This window comes from Phasianus colchicus, chromosome 8 (genome assembly GCF_987193195.1).
Source record: "Phasianus colchicus chromosome 8, bPhaCol1.hap1.1, whole genome shotgun sequence".
Classification (NCBI taxonomy): Eukaryota; Metazoa; Chordata; class Aves; order Galliformes; family Phasianidae; genus Phasianus; species Phasianus colchicus.
The window spans coordinates 18,889,833-18,914,048 of NC_143443.1; the positions used below are offsets into that span (position 1 = coordinate 18,889,833).

At 37.8% G+C, this 24,216-nt stretch overlaps 1 protein-coding gene across 5 annotated transcripts in view; it reads left to right on the forward strand.

The window, feature by feature from the left end:
* Positions 1-24,216, forward strand: part of WDFY4 (WDFY family member 4) — a 136,835-nt gene that overhangs the window by 35,534 nt on the left and 77,085 nt on the right. For all 5 annotated transcript variants that reach the window (XM_090145167.1, XM_090145165.1, XM_031607713.2 and 2 more), the window contains 15 exons: positions 1,358-1,968; positions 4,714-4,807; positions 10,522-10,736; positions 11,506-11,618; positions 12,313-12,514; positions 12,768-12,844; positions 13,523-13,741; positions 14,622-14,806; positions 16,562-16,793; positions 18,483-18,634; positions 19,173-19,284; positions 19,416-19,606; positions 21,209-21,361; positions 22,223-22,296; positions 23,107-23,268. In XM_090145167.1, coding sequence (XP_090001293.1) covers positions 1,358-1,968; positions 4,714-4,807; positions 10,522-10,736; positions 11,506-11,618; positions 12,313-12,514; positions 12,768-12,844; positions 13,523-13,741; positions 14,622-14,806; positions 16,562-16,793; positions 18,483-18,634; positions 19,173-19,284; positions 19,416-19,606; positions 21,209-21,361; positions 22,223-22,296; positions 23,107-23,268 — 2,792 coding nt within the window. The remainder of the gene's footprint in view (positions 1-1,357; positions 1,969-4,713; positions 4,808-10,521; positions 10,737-11,505; positions 11,619-12,312; positions 12,515-12,767; positions 12,845-13,522; positions 13,742-14,621; positions 14,807-16,561; positions 16,794-18,482; positions 18,635-19,172; positions 19,285-19,415; positions 19,607-21,208; positions 21,362-22,222; positions 22,297-23,106; positions 23,269-24,216) is intronic.

A 24,216-nucleotide genomic window follows, 5' to 3' on the forward strand; every position in this document is an offset into this window, starting at 1 on the left:
TATTGGGACTGTGATTGCATTATACACAAATTCAGATTTATTTGCTAATATATATTTAGCTGTTAAAGCCTGAGCCCAGATGTAATTAGGAGTGCCGTATTCCAGTGTGGCACGTAGACAATTATGAGGAATAACAAATAATGGAATGTGAAATAAATTCTGTTAACGTTAACTGAGTTAGGGGGTTTCCAGCAGACATCAGTTTTATAGATTCAAGACAGAGGAATACTAACTCATAGGCGATTAAATTCTAACTGAGTTAGAGCTGGAGGAAATGTGGTTACTGTTGACCTTCTCTGAAATGTGTTAAAGCCATCCTGATAACTTCAACTCTGAGTTATTAAATTTACTCCCTGTTCAGAATTCTCTGCCTGGTTTGATACATTATCATACAAAATTGAATGGCAGTAATGGTGTTTTCCTTCCCCCTCTAGTTCTAGAAACCTTTTCTTGCAGTCATAGATCCCGTTACAGGGACATATATTTGTTAAACTGCTCCTCTTCAGGAGGTTGTGAAATGAATCTCTTTCACTGAATATCTGTAGGAAAACTGTATATCTAAAATTATCTCATCCTATGTGAAAAGATGCAGCCTGGCATTTGGAACATTTCTGGTGCCTGAAAGGGCATCATCTTTGCAAAACAAATAGTGGAACATCCGAAAAACCTGGGATAAATTACATTAAATTACAGTAGACTGTGTTCCAACAACCTCTTGTTTTTTTTTTCCACTGCTTTAGCTCTTAATGTCTTTACTAGATTTGTCTTGCAATGGCAAACCTGTAGCATCAAAAATTTACAAGTGGAATACATTGGTTTTTATACTTGTGTAATATTGTCAAGTAACACTTAACATATAACCTGATTTAAGCTCTGTGAAAATAGAGAAAACCTGTGGACTTAATTGTCTTTGGATCTGACGTCAGAGCTTTTTTTCTTTCTTCCATTTTTTTTTTAATCTCAAGATTTCTGGAGAGAGTTTGAAAAGATTGGTCAGAGAATAGGCAAAGGCCTGAAACAATACCTCCAGCCAAATTAGATAGAATATACAATGCATATAGCTAGGATATACAACTTGATTTCTTTATTCTGTGAGAACTATTCCCTACCTCACAGGTTCACTACATGGATTTTCTCTTGCGATTATGTTCTGATCTTGGATACTTGACTTTATAGGTACATGGGGAAGGGTAAAAGGAGAAATGTTACACAGTGGTATAACCAATGATTTTTGTTGTTGATAGTGAAGTTTCACTGAAAGAATTTCACAAAAAAAACTTGTGATTTAAAAATATTCTACATGTTTGCCCTTTATTTTAAGTTGTTCTTTTGTTCTCTTTCTTCCCAATGCTTATAGTCACTCTTAAGAATACTGAACAGTCCCAAAAGTCATTCGGCATTCAGAACTTGCAGTGGATTCAATGGACTCCTGTCTCTTCTCTCAGACATGGAAGGTGCCTTGCAGGATCCTCCATGTGGGCTGTGGACAGCAGTTGGACAGAACTGCATATTGGAGCTTGTTTTCTATACACTTCAGGGGATAACAGCAGCTCTACACTTGGACCCTGTAAACAGCAACTTCTTTCAGAGGAATGGCCTCTTTGAAAAGATGGCAGAGGATCTTGGGTCACTTGGCTGCTTTTGGGCACACAGAGAATGGCACATCCCTCTGAGCCTTGAGAAAACAAGGACATTTGGAGAATTCTTGGATGCAGCTTTCTGTTCTTCAGAACCTTTCCCAGCATGGCTGAAGAACTGCATATGGATTCTGAGTTTTCTTGATCATATGGTCAAAGGAACCCTCCATCTGGAGAATTACTTCAAGGAAATAAAGTCAGAGATGGGTGAGGCATCAAGAGATGATCAGGAAGGAACTCAAGCTCAAGGGGAACGTCCTGTTTTTTCCGAAAGACCAGTCAGTGAATTACGTGCTTCTGCTTACGGGTTATGGGGAAACTTTGAAGAGAAGTAAGTTCTGATTTACTACAGGCAACATAATAAGACTAGTATCTGCAATCTATATGGTGTTTAACAGGCAAAGTGTGGCAAAATTTCCCTAGAACAAACAATTTAGTCATACAGTCCCGAATCCCAGGACGTCAGAAATCATATTTTTGAAAGGTTAAATAATGGTAAGCATTAATGTTTAGTGGAGCAGTGGGATGCAAAAGGCTGAGAGTTATGCAGTTAGTGCTGAAGGTTCTGGCATATGCAGTGTGTGACCATGACTGGATTCTGAGGAAAGGGTTGTTGAGACTTGGAGCTAGCATTTAATCTCTGAGCATCCCCCAATTGATTTTGGCTTTTTTAATGATATGGAAAGATGTTTCCAGTCATCTGATAAAAACAGAAGCTTTTAAATTGTCTCAAATGCTCCTCTATTTATGTGTGTCCCCATGTGCATGTGCCAATTCATCTACTTGTACAGCACAGAGAAAAATGAAAAAGGAATGGTCATGAGCATTACTGATATAATCGAGTATGGCAGTAAGGAAAGGCTTACCAGAAATCAGCGTAGCTTTCAGCTATTAAGTCATTTCTGAATTGTTTCATAATTTTTTTTGAGATCTTAAATCCCTTCCTATGTCTGCAGTCCTTTTCTCAAAAATGTTTCTGATTGGAACTCCAGTTTAAAAAAAGTTAAGTTCAATGCGTGTAATGGGCAATTCCTTCAACTTTTGTTTCAAACTATTCCTCACTCATCACTGTATACAAACAAGGCCAAATGTATTCTGGCAAACTGTCAATTTTCATGACATATAGAATGTATACTTCTCTAGTAGTAGTTTTTTTTTTTTTAATTAAAGCCAAGAAATCACATTCTCAGAGCTCCTGCAAGCCTGTAGTTCCCCTAAAGCAGCTTCCTCCCAGCTGTACTCCACCCTCACTTCCTCCTGAAACCTTCAGCAGGGAGCTATGCAAATTGAAAGGAGGAACTTGAGTGCAGTCAGCGTTGGTGGCCTGCAAAGCCCTGTCCTGTGACATGGATTTAACATGCCTTGAAGAGGGGGATAAGAATGTGATGTAGTAGTTCTAGGAGCCTGTGCCTCGGACATGGGAAAACTAGTATTTATACTGGATAATATTCATAGCCCCTTACACCATTCTGTGCAATGAGCTGCTGGGTAATGGGAATTCACCCTTTCATTCCCATGTGAAAAATGGCCTTCTGTGTTCCTGCTCTTGTGTTAATGTTTGAACCATCCTCTGTTTTTCCTTTTGATCATTGTGATTTGAGACTGCTTGCTGCAAGCTATGTTAGTAATGCTGACCGTACTTTGGGAGGGAAGATGCTTCTCATGCCCACCTCAGCAGAATGGTTGCTGCAGCTGCTGTTGGGTGGATTAACTGTGCTAATGGCACTTTGTAGCTTTCCATTTTATCCCCAGGCCATCTAGTCTTTTAAGTAATGACTAGTGCAGAGTGTATTTGGGATCCATGCAGCAGTAGTGATCTATTATGGTTGTAGCTAAAACTGTCTGACCCTGAGGCACCACAAACTCACAAGCACAGACTGCATTGGCTACATCTCTTTAATATAGGAGTACACCAGCAGTGTAGGGGTGAAGGGAGTAGTTGGTTGGATTAGCCGGCTGATTGGACAACCCTGAGACTGGGGTATTTGTGGGAGCGAGGAGTTGGTAACTGGAGACAGCTTTTCTACTGATACAAGCCAGCAAATGGAGGCGTCTCAGAAAACCACAGAGAAGGACAGAGATGAAACTGACGTGATAGGATGATCTGATATTCTTGAGGGAGTAAGTGCTGACAGGATGAGTTTGGTACTGGTCTGGCTCTGAATTTTCCTCATTTGTTCTGTGTTTAAAATAGTGCTAAGCCTACCAGGCAGTGTTCAAAAGTAAGAAAACCATGACGAAGACTTAACTATTTAATGATTTTATTTATTTTTCAAAGGGTGATCTTACTTTCTTGTCATCTGATGTTTATGATTTGGTTGGTCGCATTTTACACTTGGTATGTGGCATATCAGAAATAAAATTCATGTTTAAAATGAATGATGGGATTCTGAGGTAACCACATTTCTTCAATGATAAAGTCTTCAGAAAAATTGTTGTTTGTTAGAACTGCACACACTGCCTGGCAATTTATTTTAGTGTTAGAGGTGGATAAATTGCAGGTTTTGGGAAGTCAGTTTGATTACAGCAGGCTTAAGCTGAAAATGAATTTGTTAGAGGGGGCAGAAAATACAGCAAATGAGCTACTGCTTTTGAAGTACTATTTTTTGAGGGTGCAGTACGAGTTGTTTGTCACTGTGTGGCAGTGTTACTTGCTGTTCTAAGACACTTAGAATAACAAGTGTTAATAATGATTTTATCCTCCTCTGTATACTTTGTCCAAAATTTTAATGCCTGTTCTTTTACTTAAACTCTTTTTACTGTCTCTAAAGCACATTGTGACACATTTTTTTTTTCTGCCTAATTTTGTCTGTTAGGTGTTGTCTTTGCTTTCCTCTAAAAATCTATTTGGAACAGGTGTTTCTGTCAGAGTGCATCACAACTCCAATTCAGAGGTGCACCCAGAAATAATTCTCTGATCCTCCTGAACCTGTGTTGCCTGGAGTAGTTACTGCTAAGAATGCTGAGCCTGAGCCTTGTTACTGCCGGGCAATTTTAAGCTGTACTCTGCTGGAACATTGGACAAACCGTCTTTGATGCTGTTAATGGTAATGTTAAGTCACGTTTTTTCCTGCAGGTGGGAAATGAGGGACTGTGTCATTGTAAATCCAGGTGCTGTCTGTGTTATGGTGAGGCTGCTGCCCAAGTTGTACAGAGAGGGACACTCTCAGGTGAGTATGAGCCATATAGGCTGTCTTCTACTCTTCTCTAGCTCCATTTCTGAGATTTAATTAATATTTCCACATTAGAAAAGAGTAGAATTTACTGTGGAGTTCTGGCAGTTGCAGCATAAAATTCCACTGTTAGACCAGATAAGAACAATTAAAATTTCACGGATATTGGTTTGACAAAGCACTCACGCCTATCTGATGCAGTGTGTTGATCTGGGTTCCAGGATACTGCAAAGGCAAGAGTAAGATGTTAGTCCCGCTTTTACTATAAAATGTGGTGTTGTACCCAAGGAACAAGATGGGGAGAGAATAGTTCCACTTTCTGAAGTGAGGTCACTTGTTTCCTCAGGGTATGAGTGGAAAAAAAAATGAAGGAAATAAGAAAAACTTCTTCATTTCTGTGCTCAAGTAGAGAAAAGGGAAAGGGGCCTGTGAATCTTACTTTTAATTTTGTTTTTGGTGTAATGATGAAGCTGTTTTAAACAGCTTGTCTCTGGCCTCTAAGTTCCAGTACAAAATAAGCATAGTGGTTCTGATGGTTGGTTAAGCTGGCCACTAACTGGCAAAAATTACTACTGTTTCTTTCAAATAAATTATAATTAGTTAAATATTTAAAGCTCTGTTTAGTTGTCTAAATTGCATGTGTGAACATTTCTGCCACTGCCCTCACTTAATGGGGTGTCTATGATCTGCATCGTGGTTGCTCACAATGATAAAAGAACACAGACAATTGCAGGTGCACTATACATACTCCATGTACCCAGACACAGAAGCTACTTAAATATAGACAGCCATCCTTGTCTCCATTTAAAGCACTCTCATTCTGCACCTTTCACCTTTCTTTTCATCCTAAGAAAGTCTGCTGAAGCCATGTGCAAGCATGACATTTTTAGTGTGGAGATAAATGGGTTCTGGAGCATGTTAGTAAAAAAGCACACTCATTTATTATGGTTGTAGCTAAAACTGCCTGATCTTGAGACACCACAAACTCCCAAGCACAAACTGCATTGGCTACATCTCTTTAGTATTTGAGTAAACCAGCAATGCAAGCACCAGTATTTATTTAATATCTTCATCATTTATATTCCTTTTAATCCCAGGAACTTTGCTTTACCATATTTTTTGTATACATTTCCCATCTGCAACACAGTAGCCAAAATTTCTTTCAAAACAATAAACAATTTTTTGGTCTTGGTGCCTTGCCTATGTGGCTTTTGTTTGCGATCCTGAGAAAGCTGGGCTTTGATATCTTTAATAAAATCAGATGAATGGTAGCAAAGAATGAACTGAACTAGCCCACTGGCAGTTGTTGAAATGTTGCTAATATATCCAGCAGCCAGAACAATCTGACCCTTTTGATCTATCTGTCCATAAACTTACAGTGTAACTTAGACTCCCTTTGCTTTGTCAGGCTTCCCATACATGCAGGGAATCAGAACAAGTAACTTGCTTACATTATGTTCTTCTGTCTGTTCTTAAATATTTGAATAGTTAATGTATACGCAGAGAAATTGAAATAAAACTAGATTGTTTATCCAGAGCTATGCTGGGTGGGTTTGCAACTAACTGCTGGTGCATCTCAATGCTGTATAACAGAACCAAGGCATCAGCTTTGAAATTTTGATATTGCAATTGTTAATTTCTGGAAAACATGTAGGATGGTTAATTGGATGAGAGAGTGCTATTAAGGATGTGTGTCAGAGTTGGCTCTGTGGCTGAGCTGTGAGAGCCTGGGAGACCCTCAGTAGATGGCAGTGTTCTTAAAAATATGAAAGTCTAGAGCACAGATTCAAGCAAGTCAATCTTGCATTTAAATGTGTTCATTTTTATTTTGTTTCTTGTTCTTTTTTTCTTAGCTAATAAGAAATTCTTACTGATAGTTCTTGTTTAGTATTGCTGTTGTGAATAAAATTGCCTCAGGTAGAATGGGATTACTATTATGCTCAGTGGACTCAATAGAATTTAACACATCTTGAAATTTTGTTCATCAAATGAATCACAAAAAAGGATGGAGGAAGTTCTACCCATACTTTTTGGTGACTAATTCTGTTCAAGGATGCTGAGTGAATGAATGGAACCTTGTGTCTTATTTGGGCAACTGGATGATGCCACCGGGTAGTGACACAAAATACTAAACTTAAATACCTTTACTTTTAATGTATGCAACCACACAAACACTTGTGAAATGAAGTCCTTCTTGGAAAATGCAAATCAGGCAAGATCTGTTGCAACAAGTGGAACTAAGTGACTTAATGAAGGAGGAAAAACTGGGTAGAAACTGAAGGAATTTCCCCTGGAGTTTTCCTCTGTAACAAATACGGTGCTATTTCTTTTTTTCTTTTAGTTTGATAGTTATGAGAGATGAAGTAATTTCTTTGTGAATAGAGCTTTCTTATTGAAGATTTTCTTTAAAAAAAAAATAAAAAAAAATCCAAGGAGACCTTCTTGCACTGAGTTTTGCGCTGAGTCAAATAACATGTATTTTTAAGGAGCAATGGTGAAGAACCAATAGTGTAGCTCATGTCTTACAGCTTGCTTTTTAGTGCTATGATAGATCTTCTAAGGAGTCACCCTGAAAAATAATCAGAATAGGGCCAGGTTAAGTGTAAATCTTTTGCTTTCAGCAGAATGGCAATGAGAAAGCCCTGCTTTTAGAGAGATGTTAATGGAACTCTATAAAAGTAACATGCTTTGATTCTGACTCTCAGAAATAATATCTATGTCCTGTCAAAGTTGCTGCTGATGGATGACCTTTGTCAGACCCAAGCAGTAATGGGCTAAAGCAACATTGAGTATGTTGGCATAGAAGAAATAATTGAAAATAAAACAGATTGTGTTGCAGTTCAACTGTTACTTTTGACTGTCTGAAAGAAAATTAGAAGTCAAGGACAGATATTGCTGCAATTTCTAGATATGATAACATCATCTACATGTTATACGGATATGAAACATTGCTTAGGAGCCTTTAAATTCCTAAGAGGACAGTCTTTGAGTTGGTAGATGTTGTTCAGAGGTTTTTGGTCTTATTTTTGCATGGGACTCATGTGCCAGTTCCCACTGAACTGCTTGTAGTTTGATCACATAGAAGATTCTTTTCTTATCATGCTGCTTATTCACTGACTAATGATGGCACTATTGCATGCTTCAAAAACTAAGTAGCAGAAATAACAAAGGAATTCTTAATATTACAAAAAGGTTTTGTTGGCTAACTTCAAATGGTCAAAACCAGGTAGTAAAATTTTTTTTCTAGGAGGCAGACCTGGTATTCAAAGAAGGAAAGCTCTGTGGCTTCTTTTACGAGTTCTATTAAGATGGAAGATGAAACTGACAGAGAGAACTTCTGTGGTACAGTTAGGATGGACAGACCTAGTTGATCCATCCTGCTGGAGAAGTAGAATTAGTTCATGTATCCGGTAGTATGTAGTTCATAGTGCTTCTTTTTTCTGTCTATTTATGAGGAGCACATGAGCACCAGTTATGTTGTAAGCTTGTAAAGCAAAGTTATACAGACTGTTAGTAAACTTTGTTAAGACCAGTGAATGAGAATAATCAGCAAATTTTTGTAACAGGATGGGAATGTGCTTGTGGCTGGGAACTGCTCATCAGGAATTTTAGCTATGACTAATTTTTGAATTATTTTTTTTATTATACATATTTTAAAGAGTAAAACACACAACTGATTTTTCAGAAGTAGAACCAAACTACATTAAATGGTTTTTAAACTCATGGATGTTCACTTTTTCTTCTGAAAGCATGATATAAAAACTCTGAGTTTTTGAAAACATTACTTCTGATGCCTTTATTTCTTTGCCAGGTAATTGAAAATTGCTTTTCAAGTGAGATGTGCTCTGAGATTGAAAAGTGTTTTCTTTTTCCAAATGCACACTCAATTATTGAAATATTATTCTTAAACATAAGAAAATTGAAAATCCATATGAAATTAATCCTCATTACTGAAGGTTCAAAGTTCTTAACCATTTTCCACATCACATAATCATTATCAAATGGAGTAACAGTGATTTAAAAACAGCTACCAATTTTGAAACTATAGGCTCTTAGGAGCAAGAATCTGGGAACTACTTAAACAATCTGGGCAAATTGATAGTTGACATTTTGACCTTTTAACTCTAATCTGAAGTAGAACTGTGAGCCCAACTGCATTCTAATTGCACCTTCAATATCTTGATTCATGGTGCAGGTAATATGTGTTAGGAAAATCAATTCATGTGTATAGAAACAACCTTATTTTCTGTCCATCATTAATATTTCCACTAAAATCTCATTTTACTGGAATTAACATCCTTGAAAATAGCACGTTTTATTCAAAACAAAGCAATGCCAGTATTGACAAAGCTGCTAAGCTGACGAAAATGATCAATATTTTTCTATGTCATTATGGTTTTATTGGCTTTATTTTGGAGTAATCCAGTATTTTCACTTAGCCAAGACCTGTACCTTTCTTTGTTTGTGCTCTCCTGGCTTTCTGTGCTCAGAGTTTTTCCTTCATCCAGTGAAAATGTGGTGTGAAATAACAATTAAATTTTCCAAAAAGATTGTGAGGTTTCAATACTCACAGTAGGAATAAGTTCCTCTCTTTTGAAGAACAATGATGTAAGTTTGTTCTGATGGGAGATTTCTGTATTTATTTGGAAGCACGCTGGAACTTGTTTCACTAGGAATAAATGTTCTGAGATAGGAGAGAAGATTTTTCTGAAAAAATCTCAGGTATAAAAACCAGTTGTTTATGAAAATGTAAGTAGAAGTTTTATTGCCTACGTGTTGCAATTAAGGCTTTTGGTTGCTGGGTACTCTTAAAAAGAACTTTCCTGTAAACTTTATCTGCCCTGCATTTGTTTTTAGCTCTTCAAGTTGGGCCTCTATAAAAAAGAGGTGAATCACACTTTACACTTAAACTAGTTTGTTTAAAATCCAGTGAAGTTTCTTTTCATTTGAGTTATAAAATCAAATTCAAATGTCATAATCTCTGTGCCTGCCACCACCAGTCTTTTTTGTTTTTTAAAGTTTATGTATCTTTCCTAGAAGAGTGTATCAAAGCCAAAGAACTCTTGAGGATGAAGAACAATAAAACGATTTGTTTAAATATAGTGCACAGTTACTTTTGAGAGAAATCTAGTTTGGTCAACAGGGTAGACTTCATTCTTAAGTGGCAGAAAATTGTTCTAAAGATATTTTATGAGAATTCAGATGCTGCTTTAAGATCATTAAGAAGCAGCGAAGAAGTAAAACATCAGTTCAGCAAAACCACTCAGTGCTTAAGGGTTTTGCTTTATTCTGTTTTGTTTAAACAACAGTTCTTTCAGAACACAGCAGATCACGTCAGTGTGACTTCCCATGTTAAATACATTGAGTAACTGTATTGGTGTTGGAAGTTATGTCTAATAACCTGCCATAGGTGTTTCCCTCTTTTGCATAAGAGGTGATTGCTGCTGTTCTTTTGCTACTACAGCGGTGTGACAGGAAGGCTTAGCTGCAGATAGCTGAGCAGTTACTCAGATGTGGATATGTCCAGACTGTTCAGGCAGTTTTATAGAACAGTCATATGGTTGCACATGAGACTCTGGCTTTAAGGGTTCTTTTGAGGGGCCAGATTTCTGAGCCCCTCAAAAGCCCGGAGACTCAGCAATTGCAAGATGAAGTTCACTTGTCATGTACAGTTTTAGTTCCTGGTCACTGACCTCAGATGCATCTTCCAGATTTCTCAGGAAATCCAATGTGCTGTGGCTGATCATATACTGTCCCTGGTGAAGTCAGAGAAAAGCCGTCAGGTGATGTGTGGATCTGGCTTGCTGAGCACTATCATAACTTCCTGCCAGGATGCCTTCCGCAATGAGAGTCATCCACTGCATCTGCCCCTCACAAGAGTTTTTGAGAAGCTTGCTTCGCAGTCTATTGAGCCAGATGTGTTAAGGTATCACATTGTTTTTAAATGAATGAATTTGCTGTAGTGGTACATATTTTTATAAAGTCTGTGATAGTTGGAAATCCATATTACACTTGATTCAGCAAGACAGGATATATGACTAAATGAATTACTGAAGCTGGTATAAGTCTTCAGTCTCCTGCACCATCTCTGCAAGGGTTGTAAAGCCATTCATGAATGATAACTAAGTAAGTTGTAAAACAACTAGAATTATTTAGGATTATTCTGCCCTGGTATGAAGAAGCTATTTCCTGAAGAGTTGAAGTGATTCATTTGGTACAGGTCGATGTTAATGACAGATGCAGAAATAAAAAGTGAAATTTTGTTTCTATGTTGAGGATGTGCTTTTTCCTTAAATTCTCATGGAGGCTTGCCATGAAATACCTGGTAGAGATCAGAGTTCAGGTGTGTAGTGCATTTGTCTTAATAAAAAATGGAACTGAAGTTCATTCTTTAAGGATAGATTATTTTTTTGCGGAGGGGAGGCAAATTAGTAGTAATAAAAAAAACATTGCTTAAAAAATTGAAACTTTGAACATTTTTCTGACAGGATAACTTTAAATTGAAAGTATAAACCCAAACGTATTTGTGATGATAAAATGGAAAACATTCCTTCTGTTTTATTTAACTTTAAAATTTTGTTTCCAATCAGAAAATTGTTATCTCTTGGCTTGAGTTTTAATTGCATGGTTACTATTACTCCCAAATATTGTATTGATTGTATTTTCTTTTTTTTTTTTTTGTATTGTTTTTTCAGACAGTTTCTTTGTTTGGGAAGTTCTTTGTCAGTACCTTCCCAACCCAACACAAAGAGTACTGAGGTCCTTTCATGTCAGGAGAGTGATTCATCTAAAGCAGGTTTGAATGAAGGTAAGCACTCAATGAACAGCCTATTACTGATACTGTAGCTGGATTATAGATGTCTGTATAATGACAGAAAATTGCTATTGGAATAAGCAATAGTTGGAAATAGTTAAACATGAATAAGAGTTGCTTTTTGTAATCCCTGGGATATCTTAGCAGTCTGTCTGCTCATATGGTCTGGTTGCTATCCCAGTCCCTTAACTATTCTCATGTTTTTCATGTGAAAAGCTACTGTAGTAGTATTTTGCTCTTCTCATGCTTAAGATACCTAATATAGCATATTGCAGATTTGAGACTTAAATTCTTTGCAGTCACTTTTTTTTTTTTTTAGATCTTATCCCACATGTTGATTGTAAACATTTGTTATAGTGCTATTACTTTTCTAAGGGTGAGGGATAATGGAACAAAAAAGTTTGGGAACCTTTTACTGGAAATGGAGTTCAGAGCTGCCTGAAGACGTGGAGGGAAACCTTGACTGTTTATTGCTTCTGCAAACTCATCTATCTTGCCAACCTGCCATTTTGGGATTCTTTCAGTGCTATACTTTTGTCTGCTGTTGAGAATTTCTGCAGACTGCTGAGGCTGTATTACTTAAAAAGTTAATGCTTCATGTAGTGCTTGATCTTAGGAGTGGTGAACTGTATACGGTCAAAGCATTGCAGTTTTTGGTCTGACTTTGCCCTTTGTTTATCTTCTATAGAGGAGGTGGCAGCAGACAATAAAACTGCTCTTCAGACAGCTGTGCCCCTCAGCAACTCATCTTGGGCATCAAAGGGATCTGCACTGGCGCTCCAGACTGCAATGAGTCTCATCTCCATGACATCACCACGGAACTTACAGCTACACAGCACTGCTCTGGCTCCATCATTTGTGGAGTTTGACATGTCCATGGAAGGATATGGGTATTGCTGCTGTTGTTTTCCTCATTAGCTGCTTTGCACTCTTCCCGAAACCTTATTCTGGACACTACTAGTCAGATCTCTCATCTTAGTTATTCCATTATGCCCTTTAGCTGCCTTCCTTGCAGTGAATTTGCCAGTGTATTTGGCCTTATTGCTGACAGAATGGACTCTGCTTTGCTGCAGTAGTAAGACACCGATGCCCTTTAGGGATGACTTTCCATTTCTCTGAATGAGTATTTGCTTGCTTTTGTAGGTGCTTATACCTCCCTACTTTAGCCACTGTATTGGGCCCAAGTGCTGAGCAATCTGTTTCAGGTGGAATTGGCATGTGTAAGTACTTTCCACTTCACCTACAGATTTCTGAAAACACTTTTTTCTGGTGCATTAGAGGCATTCTGTTTTTCTAAGAAATGGTAGCAAATAAACTGTGTGCTTTCATACACTTCCATATGTGTCCCAGTACATCTCTGAGTTACAGAACTCGGCTCGCCAAAATTAGACATTACATGCAGCTTCGCAGTGTTCCGTGTTGACATTAACTTCAGCAGCATAAATTTAAATGTAGCTTCTATGTAAACAAGTAACAAATACCAGATTTTAAAGTTCCAAGGAAAGAGTAGAAATTGTCAGTTAATGTTCAATGAGATTTTCCTATACCTGAAAATCCTCTATTCCGCTTAGTGGGAAGTGGTTATTCATACTGTACTTTTGCTTCCTGATTGTTATGGAGTCTGTTTAAAGTTGTTTATGGCTCAGTGCTATGATGAAGTCTGTGACACAGGGATTAGTAATAATTTCTCAGCAGTCAGCTTTAGTTCAATTATACACACTTGTGCATTTGCATATGCAGTCTCTGATATTGAAGATAGGCAGTAAAATCTAGTAAAACAGATGGGAAATAAAATCTCAAATTCTAATTTTGTGTTACAAATGAAACAGCAAAAAAGTGCTAGTGTCTGCATAGAGAGAAAACCACCTTTCTAACTACCTTTTGTTTCCTATCTACAGGCAGCAGAATGTTCCCTCCCTCAAGTGGTCTGACTCTCTCTTGTTGGTTTCTGGTTAGCAAATTTGGCATGGTGCACAACAGTCACCCGCTCCGTTTCCTCACTATTGTGAGGCACATGTCAAGAACAGAGCAAGAATTTGTTTGCTTTTCAGTAAGCTTCTCCCCTCAGGACTGTTCCTTGGTCATTTCCACAGAAGAAGTAGAATTCCAGCCACTTGGTGAGGCTTTTCTCAGTCAAGCTGAGAATTTGTCCTGTGCTGTGTTAATGACACTTTGTCTCTTCAGTTTTCTTGATCATATTTAAGTTTTCTTTAAGCATTGAGAATTATCTTGTGGACTGCAATAAGTGATGAAACTAATGGATACTCTAGGGAAACTTTTGAACATGAGCTATATTACTGTGCAAAGCTGTGGGGATTGAAGGTGAGGAACCAGCTGATTCCTGTCCTAGTGTGACAGCTTATAGGTTTAGAGAGTAGGACTGAGGAGTTTTGCAGCAGTCTAGCTTCCTAATCAAATAGCTTATTTTTTTCCTCACTTTGCACGTTTTCTATCATGCCAGCCTATTCATCATCTTTCCATGTTAGAATTTGTCCCTTTGTCCTCATTGAGTACAGTAAGTACTTCAAATGTGGATTTGATTGAACTTTCCAGAGGATGGAAATGGAATGAGAATAGTAGGTGGGAATTTCACAGTAGTTGTGAGTACTTTGATTCCTGTAGGTGAAGTAAAAAATCCCAACTTGCCTCTTTTCATAAGAACTACAAATTAATTTACAGAGTTTTATCTATTGAATGTGCTAGGAATTTGTCATCTAAGTCACTGGGTAGCCTAAGGGGTTCTCATTCCAGCTAATATTTTGAATTTGTTCTAGTTGTCTCTAGCTTTATAGCATTCAAGCAGACTCCTGGAGGAGTCTTGGAAGTTATGTAAGTCTCAGGTCCCTTTCAGGTAAATTTTAGGCATTCAGTGGAATAGTATCAGCTCATTCTATATTCACAGACCTGTTATTCCTGTCACATTTGATAGTTGTGTTCCAGAGGAACGGGGGAGGTGAGAGAGACTTCCTGTTGACTGTCCACTGTTTTTGTTGTTAGATATCATGGAACCTGAGGGAGAGGTCCAAAATATCTCCCCATTTCCAGAGCAAGTCCAGTTTGGCTGTGGCAAGCTGCTGGTCACTGGCCAGTGGCATCATCTCACAGTGACAGTTGCTAAGGAAACAAAGAAGAACTGCATTGTGTCAGCATTTATAAATGGTCAGATGCTTGGCTCTGCAAAGGTGAGAAATGCACAGAACTTATGCCTTACAGCTTAACATTTGCCTTTCATAGCATTTCATTTTTGTATCATTTTGCACATACCATATCTGCTCAGTGCAACCGTATTTGCTTACATAACATATACATATATACACTGCACCTGAATGGAAAGAGAGATCTATATAAAATAGGAAATATCTGTGCTGCTGTTCAGAAGACTATCAGCTTACACTGATGCTTTGAACTAGGTTATGAGTGTTTTTTTCTTGTTTCCCCTTCCCCTAGTAAGCATATAACTTGGCAATATTGAGTTGTTATACTCAACTTGAGAGTCAGGGCTACCTGGTTTATAGGTAGCCCTGGGTTGTGTTCATGAAAAGCAGGTGTACTTTCCTTGCAGTCTGTCCTCTGCATAGTGGTTTTCACATAGAAAAATGGTGAGTTAGAGCTCATAGTTTGTGTGAAATATCACAAGCAAGCAATCAACAGGGCAAATAAGAAAAGCTCTTAGTTTCTATCGTCATTGTGCTCCTGGGTTTGAAGTTAATCTCACATAATTACTGTGATTGAATGCATGAGTGTTGAAAATGCAGCCTATTTCTATTGCAGCTCTAATTGGTGTGGTGTTTTTTTGGTTCGCGAGGTTTTTTGATTCCTTTTATTAATTGGAACTTGCAACCTTGGTCTCCTCCAATCAGTTCCCATACTTCAAATCAGTCTTAATATATGCAGAGCTCACTTGTGCTTTCTACTTCCTTTGTAAAAGCAACCTGCTTAATTCCAAATATTCTCTTTCACATACTTGAGAAAAATGATCTGTCTTCTAAATGTCTTTTGGGACCTATATCCATTTCAAGAATGAAAATTTAATTTAATTTGCCTTCCTTCAAATGAGGCTGAAAGTCATCAATAAAACTAGGCCTCAGCATTGCAATTGATTAAAGAATTCACAGCAAATATGTTTAACATACAGTGAAACAGCTCATAATAAATAAAACAAGCATTTAGCAAATAAAAGATGGTCCCTATGCTGGGATCTCTGATGTGATGCAAACCTTGACTTACAGTGAAAAAAGATTGTGTAATAAACGATAGTTGTACAGCAGTTGTTAACTGCTTTTGGGTTGTGGTGGGGGGAGAGAGGTGTAAGATGTTGCATCAGAAGTAATAGTCATTCATTTAAGCACTAAGTCCTGCTTCTTGTTACTGACCAGCACTGTGATATCTCAGCTGTGAGAGACTGGTCAGTTCTAGCTGTCTCCCTAACAGCAGGTTGTTGGATGCTGAGCGAAGCACTGAAGGACTATACGTACAAAAAAACATTCTAGCTAGTTCTTTCTAAATTGTCTCAGTTGAGGAAGCTGAATCTTTTTGTTACCAAAAATAACTGGTCTACTTAGCTTTCACTGATGCTAACTAATGCACTTTGTGCTCTTCAGATACTGTTTGCTCTCTGAGTGGCTAATACAAGGCCCAATTTGGCTTCCTGTGTTGAAAGTCAGTCTGACTTATGAAGTTAAAAATGGGAAACAACCAGATTTTTTTTGCCAACACTTGAAATAATTTTGACTGTGTTCCCTAAACAAACAAATAGCTTTGAACTTCCCGTGATGCTTATGTTTGTGTTACTTATGAAAGTTTGAATTCTAAGCAGTAGTTGATGATAATCATCTTACACAGCTGTGATGGCAGGTTGTACCTTTTGGAACAAGACCAGGACCTCAAGGGACAATGAGTGTGCTGGCTCCCCTCAGTAAATTCTTCCTCTGTTGCAGATGCGGTATTTCCAGATGTTACCAGGTAGTTGTATTTCCATGGATCCCTCTTCTTTTATTGATGTCTATGGGTATATAGCTACTCCTCGAGTTTGGAAACAGAAGTCCTCCTTGATTTGGCGCCTTGGCCCCACATACTTGTTTGAAGAAGCCATTTCTGTGGAAACCATGGAGATGATTAATAAGCTTGGTCCACAGTATTGTAGCAATTTCCAAGCAGTACAGCTTCAAGGTATGCAATAATTCTTCTCTGACACTATTTGTTTTTCAGGGCAAAGTTCGTTTTTTTTTTTATGAACTGCCATTAGAATGATAGATGTGCATAAAGTTCTCTGTAAAGCCTGGAATTCCACATTGATGGATGTTGTACAAAACTGTAGTAAGATGCAATGAGGATCTTTTAACATACTGCAAAACAGGAAGGAAAAAAAGGGAAGAGGAAGAATCAATTTTACCCTGATTTTTTAAAGAGGGATAACATTTTCTTCAGATGTAAGATTGCAGTTTCTGTTGGACAAATGTTAAGGAGGAGCTTTCTGACAGATGTTCTGCATTTATGGTACTACAGAAAAATATGGCAGTGAAAGAAACATTTGTCATTGCAAATGTCTGCAAAGTAGTGTAGAGAGGAGGGATAAAGGAATAAGTTACATTTAATGAAGAGGCTTTTTAACTAAAGCATATTATTAGCTTCAATTTTTAAACAAGCAGATAAAACATTTCAGTTATTGATTACTATTTGTTCAACAAGTAATGCATTCCTCTCTGTATTATAAATCAGGGGTGAAACAGGATAATCATCTCCTGTTAGAAAAGAGCAGAATAACCCCACCTAACGATGCACTAAAACAGAGTGAAAAGACTGGCTGAAAGTCCTCCTTCAGAAAGTTGTCTGTAGGGGGGAAAAAAATCTTTAAGTCAGGATACAGGAGGACGTGTGGGGTTGAAGGACAAATTAGATGAAAAATACATCCCTATAATAAAAATACTGATAGGAGTTAGGTGGATTTCATTTTTTTTTTTTAAGTACTGAGTCTTAGAGTCTGTGGTGCTTGTTCTCTTGCATGCTGGTCTTCCCAGATGACTTCAGAACTAAATGTGTATTGTAGACATCTGACTCCAGTGATGTCCTTGTGCAGGAAAATCATGACATAATCAGATCATTGTGAAATAATCTGTCTCCCTTTAGGAAGTATCTCACATCTTCCTATTCCATCAAAATATCCAGAGAAACTTTTCAAATAGGAACTTTAAGTTTCAGCATGAAAACACCAAATACTGTGCTATAATTCTATTTGCCTTTAAGGGCTGTGTTGAGCATTACTAAACAGATTCATAAATCAACTGTTTTTCCACTTTCTGAAATGGTCAAGTACAAGATTTTTTTTAAGAGATTACGTATTACTTTTCCAAGTGCAAGTAGGAATAAAAACACCTTTAAAGAAAAGTATGTAATTTCATACAATTGTTAAACTTCGGAATTTGGTGCATTTTGGTAGCTTCTTATGTCATAAGTTGGAAGCTCTGAACTTTTGCCCTTGTCCTTTACTTTCTGTCACATGAATCCCTGCACCTATCTGAGAAAGCCCACAGTAATGTGGAAGGTATCTGAAATGTTTTCTGTCTTGACTGTTTATACTGAATAGACAGGAGGTTATTTTCTGGACTTCTGATCTTCATGGGATCTGGGATAGGATGTAGCATATAGACAAAGAAGAAACAAGAGGAGACAAACTAAGCTTATCTTCTGGTGCTTGTGCTGGCAAGCTGCTATGTGCTGGGTTGAAGGTTCAGGGTTTTTTTTCTAATTCTAGTTAAGTCAAAATTAAGTTTGTTTTCCTCCGATTATTTTTCAACTTCCTCTCTTCTATCTTGCTGAAGTTGAAAAATTATTTTGGAGGTTTACAGTCTCTCATTTTAGGTGAGAACCAGTATGGTGAGCAGAATCCTGCACAGCTGGTGGCAGAAGAGAAGATTTCTTTTGGAATCAATGCTGTGTGCTCATCTTTCAGTACCATTCAAGACATAAAGAGCTCCTATAATGAAGTGGATGGCCGTCTGGTTGCTAAAGAGGTCTCTTGTTCTCCTTATTCCTCATTTCTTTCAAATGTTTTTTCATTTCTGTTTCATTTACCTGAGCAACATTTGTGACTTGTCTTCATTCCATACCTTCAGTGAATCATTTCTACTCCTTTACCCATTCCTTTACTTGACTCTATTAATTGCTTTTGCTTTCATCTGTAGAGAGAAATAGATGGAACTGTGTGAACGCAATACTAAAAGCCTGTCTTGAAACAGCATCAGATGCCATAGTTTTAAGGTCTAAGGATAATTCATTTACTCAAAGCCTTCTCAATGATTTTTCATATACTATTATTGCGTTCTTGACAGTGCCAGACCTTCTTGACATGTCAAAGAGAGAGTTGTGCAGTGTTTTTGGTGGGTGGATGTTTGTCCTAATGATCAACTTAGAGGAAAAAAATCACTTTTTATATCCAGAGCATTTTTTGTGTTCTAAAAGTAAAAAATCTGAAATATTAGATCCTGCTGTTACTTTTTGTTTCCCAGTAACTCCCCTGTTTTTTCCTAGGATGTCTCTTATCTTTTTCAGATTGGAATTAATTCTCGGGACAGTTCAACTCCAATACTATTGGCCAAGAATATTGCTGGACACCTTTCAGGTACCTTGCGGACGATTGGATCAGTTGCTGTGGGCCAATATGGTAAATGCACAATGCTTTAATGCTTCTGAGTTTTGTGTTGTGTGGCTTTGTTTAAGAGTTGGGTCTCTCACTGTCTGATAATAGATATAGCCCGTGTGACTTCCTGACAGAGTAACACTACGATTTCCTAGGGGTGAGAGTATTCAAGTCCTCTCCAGCAGCTACTAGCCTGAACTTCATTGGAGGTCCTTCCATTCTCCTGGGTCTCATTGCTATGGCCTCTGATGATCACACCATGTATGCAGCTGTCAAAGTTCTGAACTCCATCCTAAACAGTAGCCCAATGAGTGAAAAATTGATGAGACACATAGGTGGATACCAGGTGGGTGCTCTTTTGTTCATTCTGGATATTGTCTTTCCTTTAGAAGACCTTACTCTAAAACTTGTCAATGGCAATGAATATACTGGCTATCAGCCCTAATAATTGGAGCTGTATAAGTTCTGGGATCTTGGAGGGGGGAATATGGAAATCCTGTGCTTACAGTTCTCTTCTGAATTCCATGTTTTCTGGGATTATGATTTCTGGGAACCTCTATAACATTATGTCCCCTTGTGCAGGTGAGGACAGATGCATCTTGGTCAGACACAGTCTAATAATGGAAGTTGTCATTTCTTTATGCTAAGAATATTTTGTATAGTTGGTAAAGTGAGTGGCAGATTTGAGAGTTATCCCCCTTTTACCAAGATGCTTCACCCCTCCCACAAAGACCGGTTCTCTAACAGACCTACATTTTGGCTGTGGTTCATCCAGCCTCAGATTCATTTTCAGAGACTGTATAGCGTAGGGTTGATAGGGAGTTCCTATGCCTCAGTGTTTACTATGTATGAAGAATTGTGCTGAAAGAAAGAAAAGCTGTCTGCATTTAGAATGTAAGTCTGTTGTAAATTGATCTTTCAAAACTGAAGGTTGTTTGGACTTTAGAGTTTAATTGTTTCAGAGCTTTGAGAGAACGGGCAAGTTTAGAGCACTATGTATATAATATTGGGTGTTTTAAGACTGGAGTGTGGAGTTTCAGTTCAATATCATTTATTTATGCTTTGTAGGCTAAGCAGACTCATATTGTGCAGAGATGGTTTCAAGCAAAACACTGTTAATGTTAGGGCTTCATGAATGATTGATTATAAAGTTTCTATGTTCCCAGTTTGTCAATTTTTCATGAATTGATCTTCATTCCTATGAATATATTTATCATACTTAGGTACTTCTTGCTCAATACTTTCTTGTAGATGATTGGTAGATTGTGCACAAGCTTTCCTTTCTATTCTGTGCTAAAAAAGTATTCTCATCATGTTGCAATGGAATGATTTTGCTCTTTAGTTGTCTGAACCTTTTTTATTTTAAGCATGTGACTGTTGAGCATGTGTTGTGATATATATTTTCAAAGGAAGTCCATTCCTCCCAAGTTATTTAAACTGTAGTGATTTGCTGAACATTTTTCTCACTGTACCAGGAATTGTTTGAATAATTAAAAATTGCTTCAGTTGACGCACTAGAAATGTTTCACAAAGATGTCTTTCATTTGAAGAGATCAGTATAATTTTTTTTAACTAGCACACTTTAGAAGTAACTTAAAGAACAGAGTAGAAAACCTACTGTGATTATTTGAAATGACTTACTGTAAATGGCTATTTACAATTTGTATGTTGCATTTCATAAATTGCATTCAACATAATATGATATATATGGTGTGCCTGCTCAATGGCACAATTTTCAAACACCTTCAAAAATTTAACTTTTCACTCATCACACAAGTTCATCTGAACTCAAATTTTTACTTCATGATGCTTATGCATCATGTCGTAATGATGTATGAACACATGTATGACTGCCACAGCCAGGCAAATGGTGTATTTGACTTGGATTTAAAAATAGTGTTACAATTGTGTGTTCAGCAAATATTTGATATGTTGTTTTTTTTTCCAGTTGCTGACATACCTATTAAAGAGGAAAACACAGCTGTTAAACAACAGGATTTTACAGTTAATGTTCTCCCTAGTGGGCACGGCTGAACTTGGTTTTGGGTCTTCAGTCATCAAGAATTATAATGCATTCCAGTATATTCTCTGCAACTTTGAGGTAAAACTGTGGGTTTGATTTCAAAAAAGATGCCTTTATAGTATAAAGTTTAGTTTGCTCATAGCACCTTCTGAATCTGATTTCTGGGATGTAGTGGTGCGTGCTGGTATTGCTGGAATGGCTGCTGCTCTAGCACTGTGGCTCTGTGCCATGCCCTGGTGCAGTTCCTGGAGTGTTTCTGTAGACCCTGAGGACCTGTTCCTCAGAAGGCTGTCTCAGAAACAGGGTTTCTTTGCACTGGGGTGGGTTTTCTAGTGCCTGTATGGAAATAGCTTGCCTTGGTGAGCAGCAGTCTGAGGCTTTGTGCTTCTTATTTTGTTATGTCCCTGCAGGGAAATAGACGCTGCTCCTTTCCACCTTCCTGATCTCTTTCTCCAAGCAATATCTATATGGCACAAAATGTCTGGAAGTTACTGTGTCAGAAATAAAATATTCCTTCATTTGTGGTATTTGATAGCTTATTTTTATTTCCAGATATGGCTTGGTTTTAGCTCTTTATTCCACAGAGGAATACTATGATTTTCCTGTTTCTCCTATAAAGTGTGTTCCCTGTGAGTGGATGTATGTCTTAGTGAACCTTTTCACTTCTTTCTTTGCCTGCAAAAAATATGCTGTTACTCTGTGTTCCTCCTTCCCAAACTGCAGAAACCATTCATACAGTGCTGAGAATATTATTTGTACTTTTATTTACTGTTCAATCTTTGTACACATGCATGATAATAAAGAATTCTGTGCATTGTCATTCAGAGATTAGCAGTTTGAGGTTATCCTCTCTGAACCACTTACTGCTCTTCCTCTGCCACAGGTTACTGTACTGTCAGTTCATTACAGTAGTAAAATCTCTTCTTTCCTTTCTTTCAGCTTTGGATGAAAGCACCAGAAAATCTTGACCTTACTCTTTTTGCACATCTTGTAGAGATCTTGCAGTGCTCCAGGTACACAGCTAGTATTTAAATCAGATGCATGTGGTTGAGACTGAGATTGTTGTGGGCTCTATCCTAGTTGGAATGATTGGATTCTGTGTGAATGATTCATCTGTACTGATCTGAAACTTGAGGTGTGGAGTTGGTGATTTGATCAGACAGAGATGACAAGCAAGACCAGACTAGGAAAAGCTCTCTGGTGACTTTCTTTATATGGAAATATGAGTGCACAATAAAAGTTAAAATGCATGCTAGGGAGAGGAATCTGAATCTTTGAAGGAGTGTGGAATTTATTAGGGGAAAAAAAAAAAAAAGAGGGTGTGTATGAAAGTGATATGTTTAAAGCAACTAGGGGGATTTCTTTTTAAATAGTATACTTTCTTAACCAGTTCACTGGAGTTAAACGTATCTGAAGAGATGCAGCAATGCAGAAGGGCTGAGTACAGCAGGATGCTAGGTTCCTTCATTTGGCACCAGAAAGATCTCTGCAGAACTATTTGATGTCCCTTGCCGAGTTTTACAAGAACAGCATTTATTACCACCAACTCACTCCTTGAAAAGTCAATAGTATTTTCTTTGAACTCACTGAAATGCAGCAGTTTCCTGGGGAGAGGGCAGATGCAAAAGGTGGAAAACACACAAAGAAGTCTTTAGATCTCCATTGTCGACACATATTCAATTTGTCTGACAATGTTTGGTTGGTTGCCAAGGCAGCATCAGAAGCCAAAGGTGCAAAATATCAATGCAACCTGATTTGCTGAAACCCAGCAAATTTTGTTCTTTCCAGTAAAAGCTTTTAATAGTCCCTGTGCTTTTATGCAGAGATGGATGTCGGAATGCTGAAGTTGCCCACCGGGCGCAAATGGTACCCAAGCTCATTTTTCTCTTCAGTGATCCTGAAATCAGTAACTCCAGGATCACTGTGGTCTGCACTATCCTATCCCACCTGTTGCAAGGATACTTTAACACAAAGGATGTTCTCAGGTAACATTCAAGTTTATTGCTTTTTCTTAGTTTGCAGATGAGCTATTCTCCTGCCTGTGTTGGAGAGGAATCTGATAGAACTTCTCTAACCTCACCTTTGGTAGGAGCCCCAAATCTCTGGCAACTCCCCACTGATCAATGACTCTTAACGCCTTCAAAACACTGTTACTTAAGCTTACATTTATGTAACTCACAGGCTGGGTGATGGCCCTTACGATGATGGCACAAATAGTCCTGCTGATACGGCTGGGACTACATAGTCTGTATTTAATATTTCGTCTCGCTAAAGCTTGCCCTTGAAGTATTGCAACCCCTTTAGTACTGGAACGTGGCCTCGCTTATCTATGTACTTCATCATATTGGCTTGGCCTATATCCCAGTAACTGTACTTTTTGGTTTTGAATTTCTCTCAGCTAAACATGCAACAGTCAGGATTTCATGCAGTGAAGTGTTTCAGTACTTGTTTGCTTTCCAAAGAATGCAAACAGTGTCTTATTTATGTTCCCACTTAACACAAAGCAAATGCACTGAACAGAAGACAGCTGTTTTAAAGCTCAGTCTTTGACCAAGTAAATTGTAGAGACAGTTGCTGAAATCTGTGGTCTCTGCAGTCAGCTGTTAGCTCTATTGACAGGTAAAAGTATCTCAAGTCATTACTGTGGAGTAAGCTAACATGAATTTACTACTATCCCCACTTTTTTTTTGGTGAAATTGTATGTGTGTTCCTACCTTGGGCTGTATGAGTTGGCCTGTGTTCTGTTTTTTTTTTTCATGGAGGAATGAGTAATGGATTTATTACATCACATTTATATTATGCTAAGGAGTGACCATAAAACTTTCTTTTAAAATCTCATAAATGGTTATTCCATGGTAATTTGGTTGGTTGTCAGGCCCATTGGTGCTGTGTAAGTGGATAAAAAAAACCATCCTTTAGCCTGTCTGAGAATA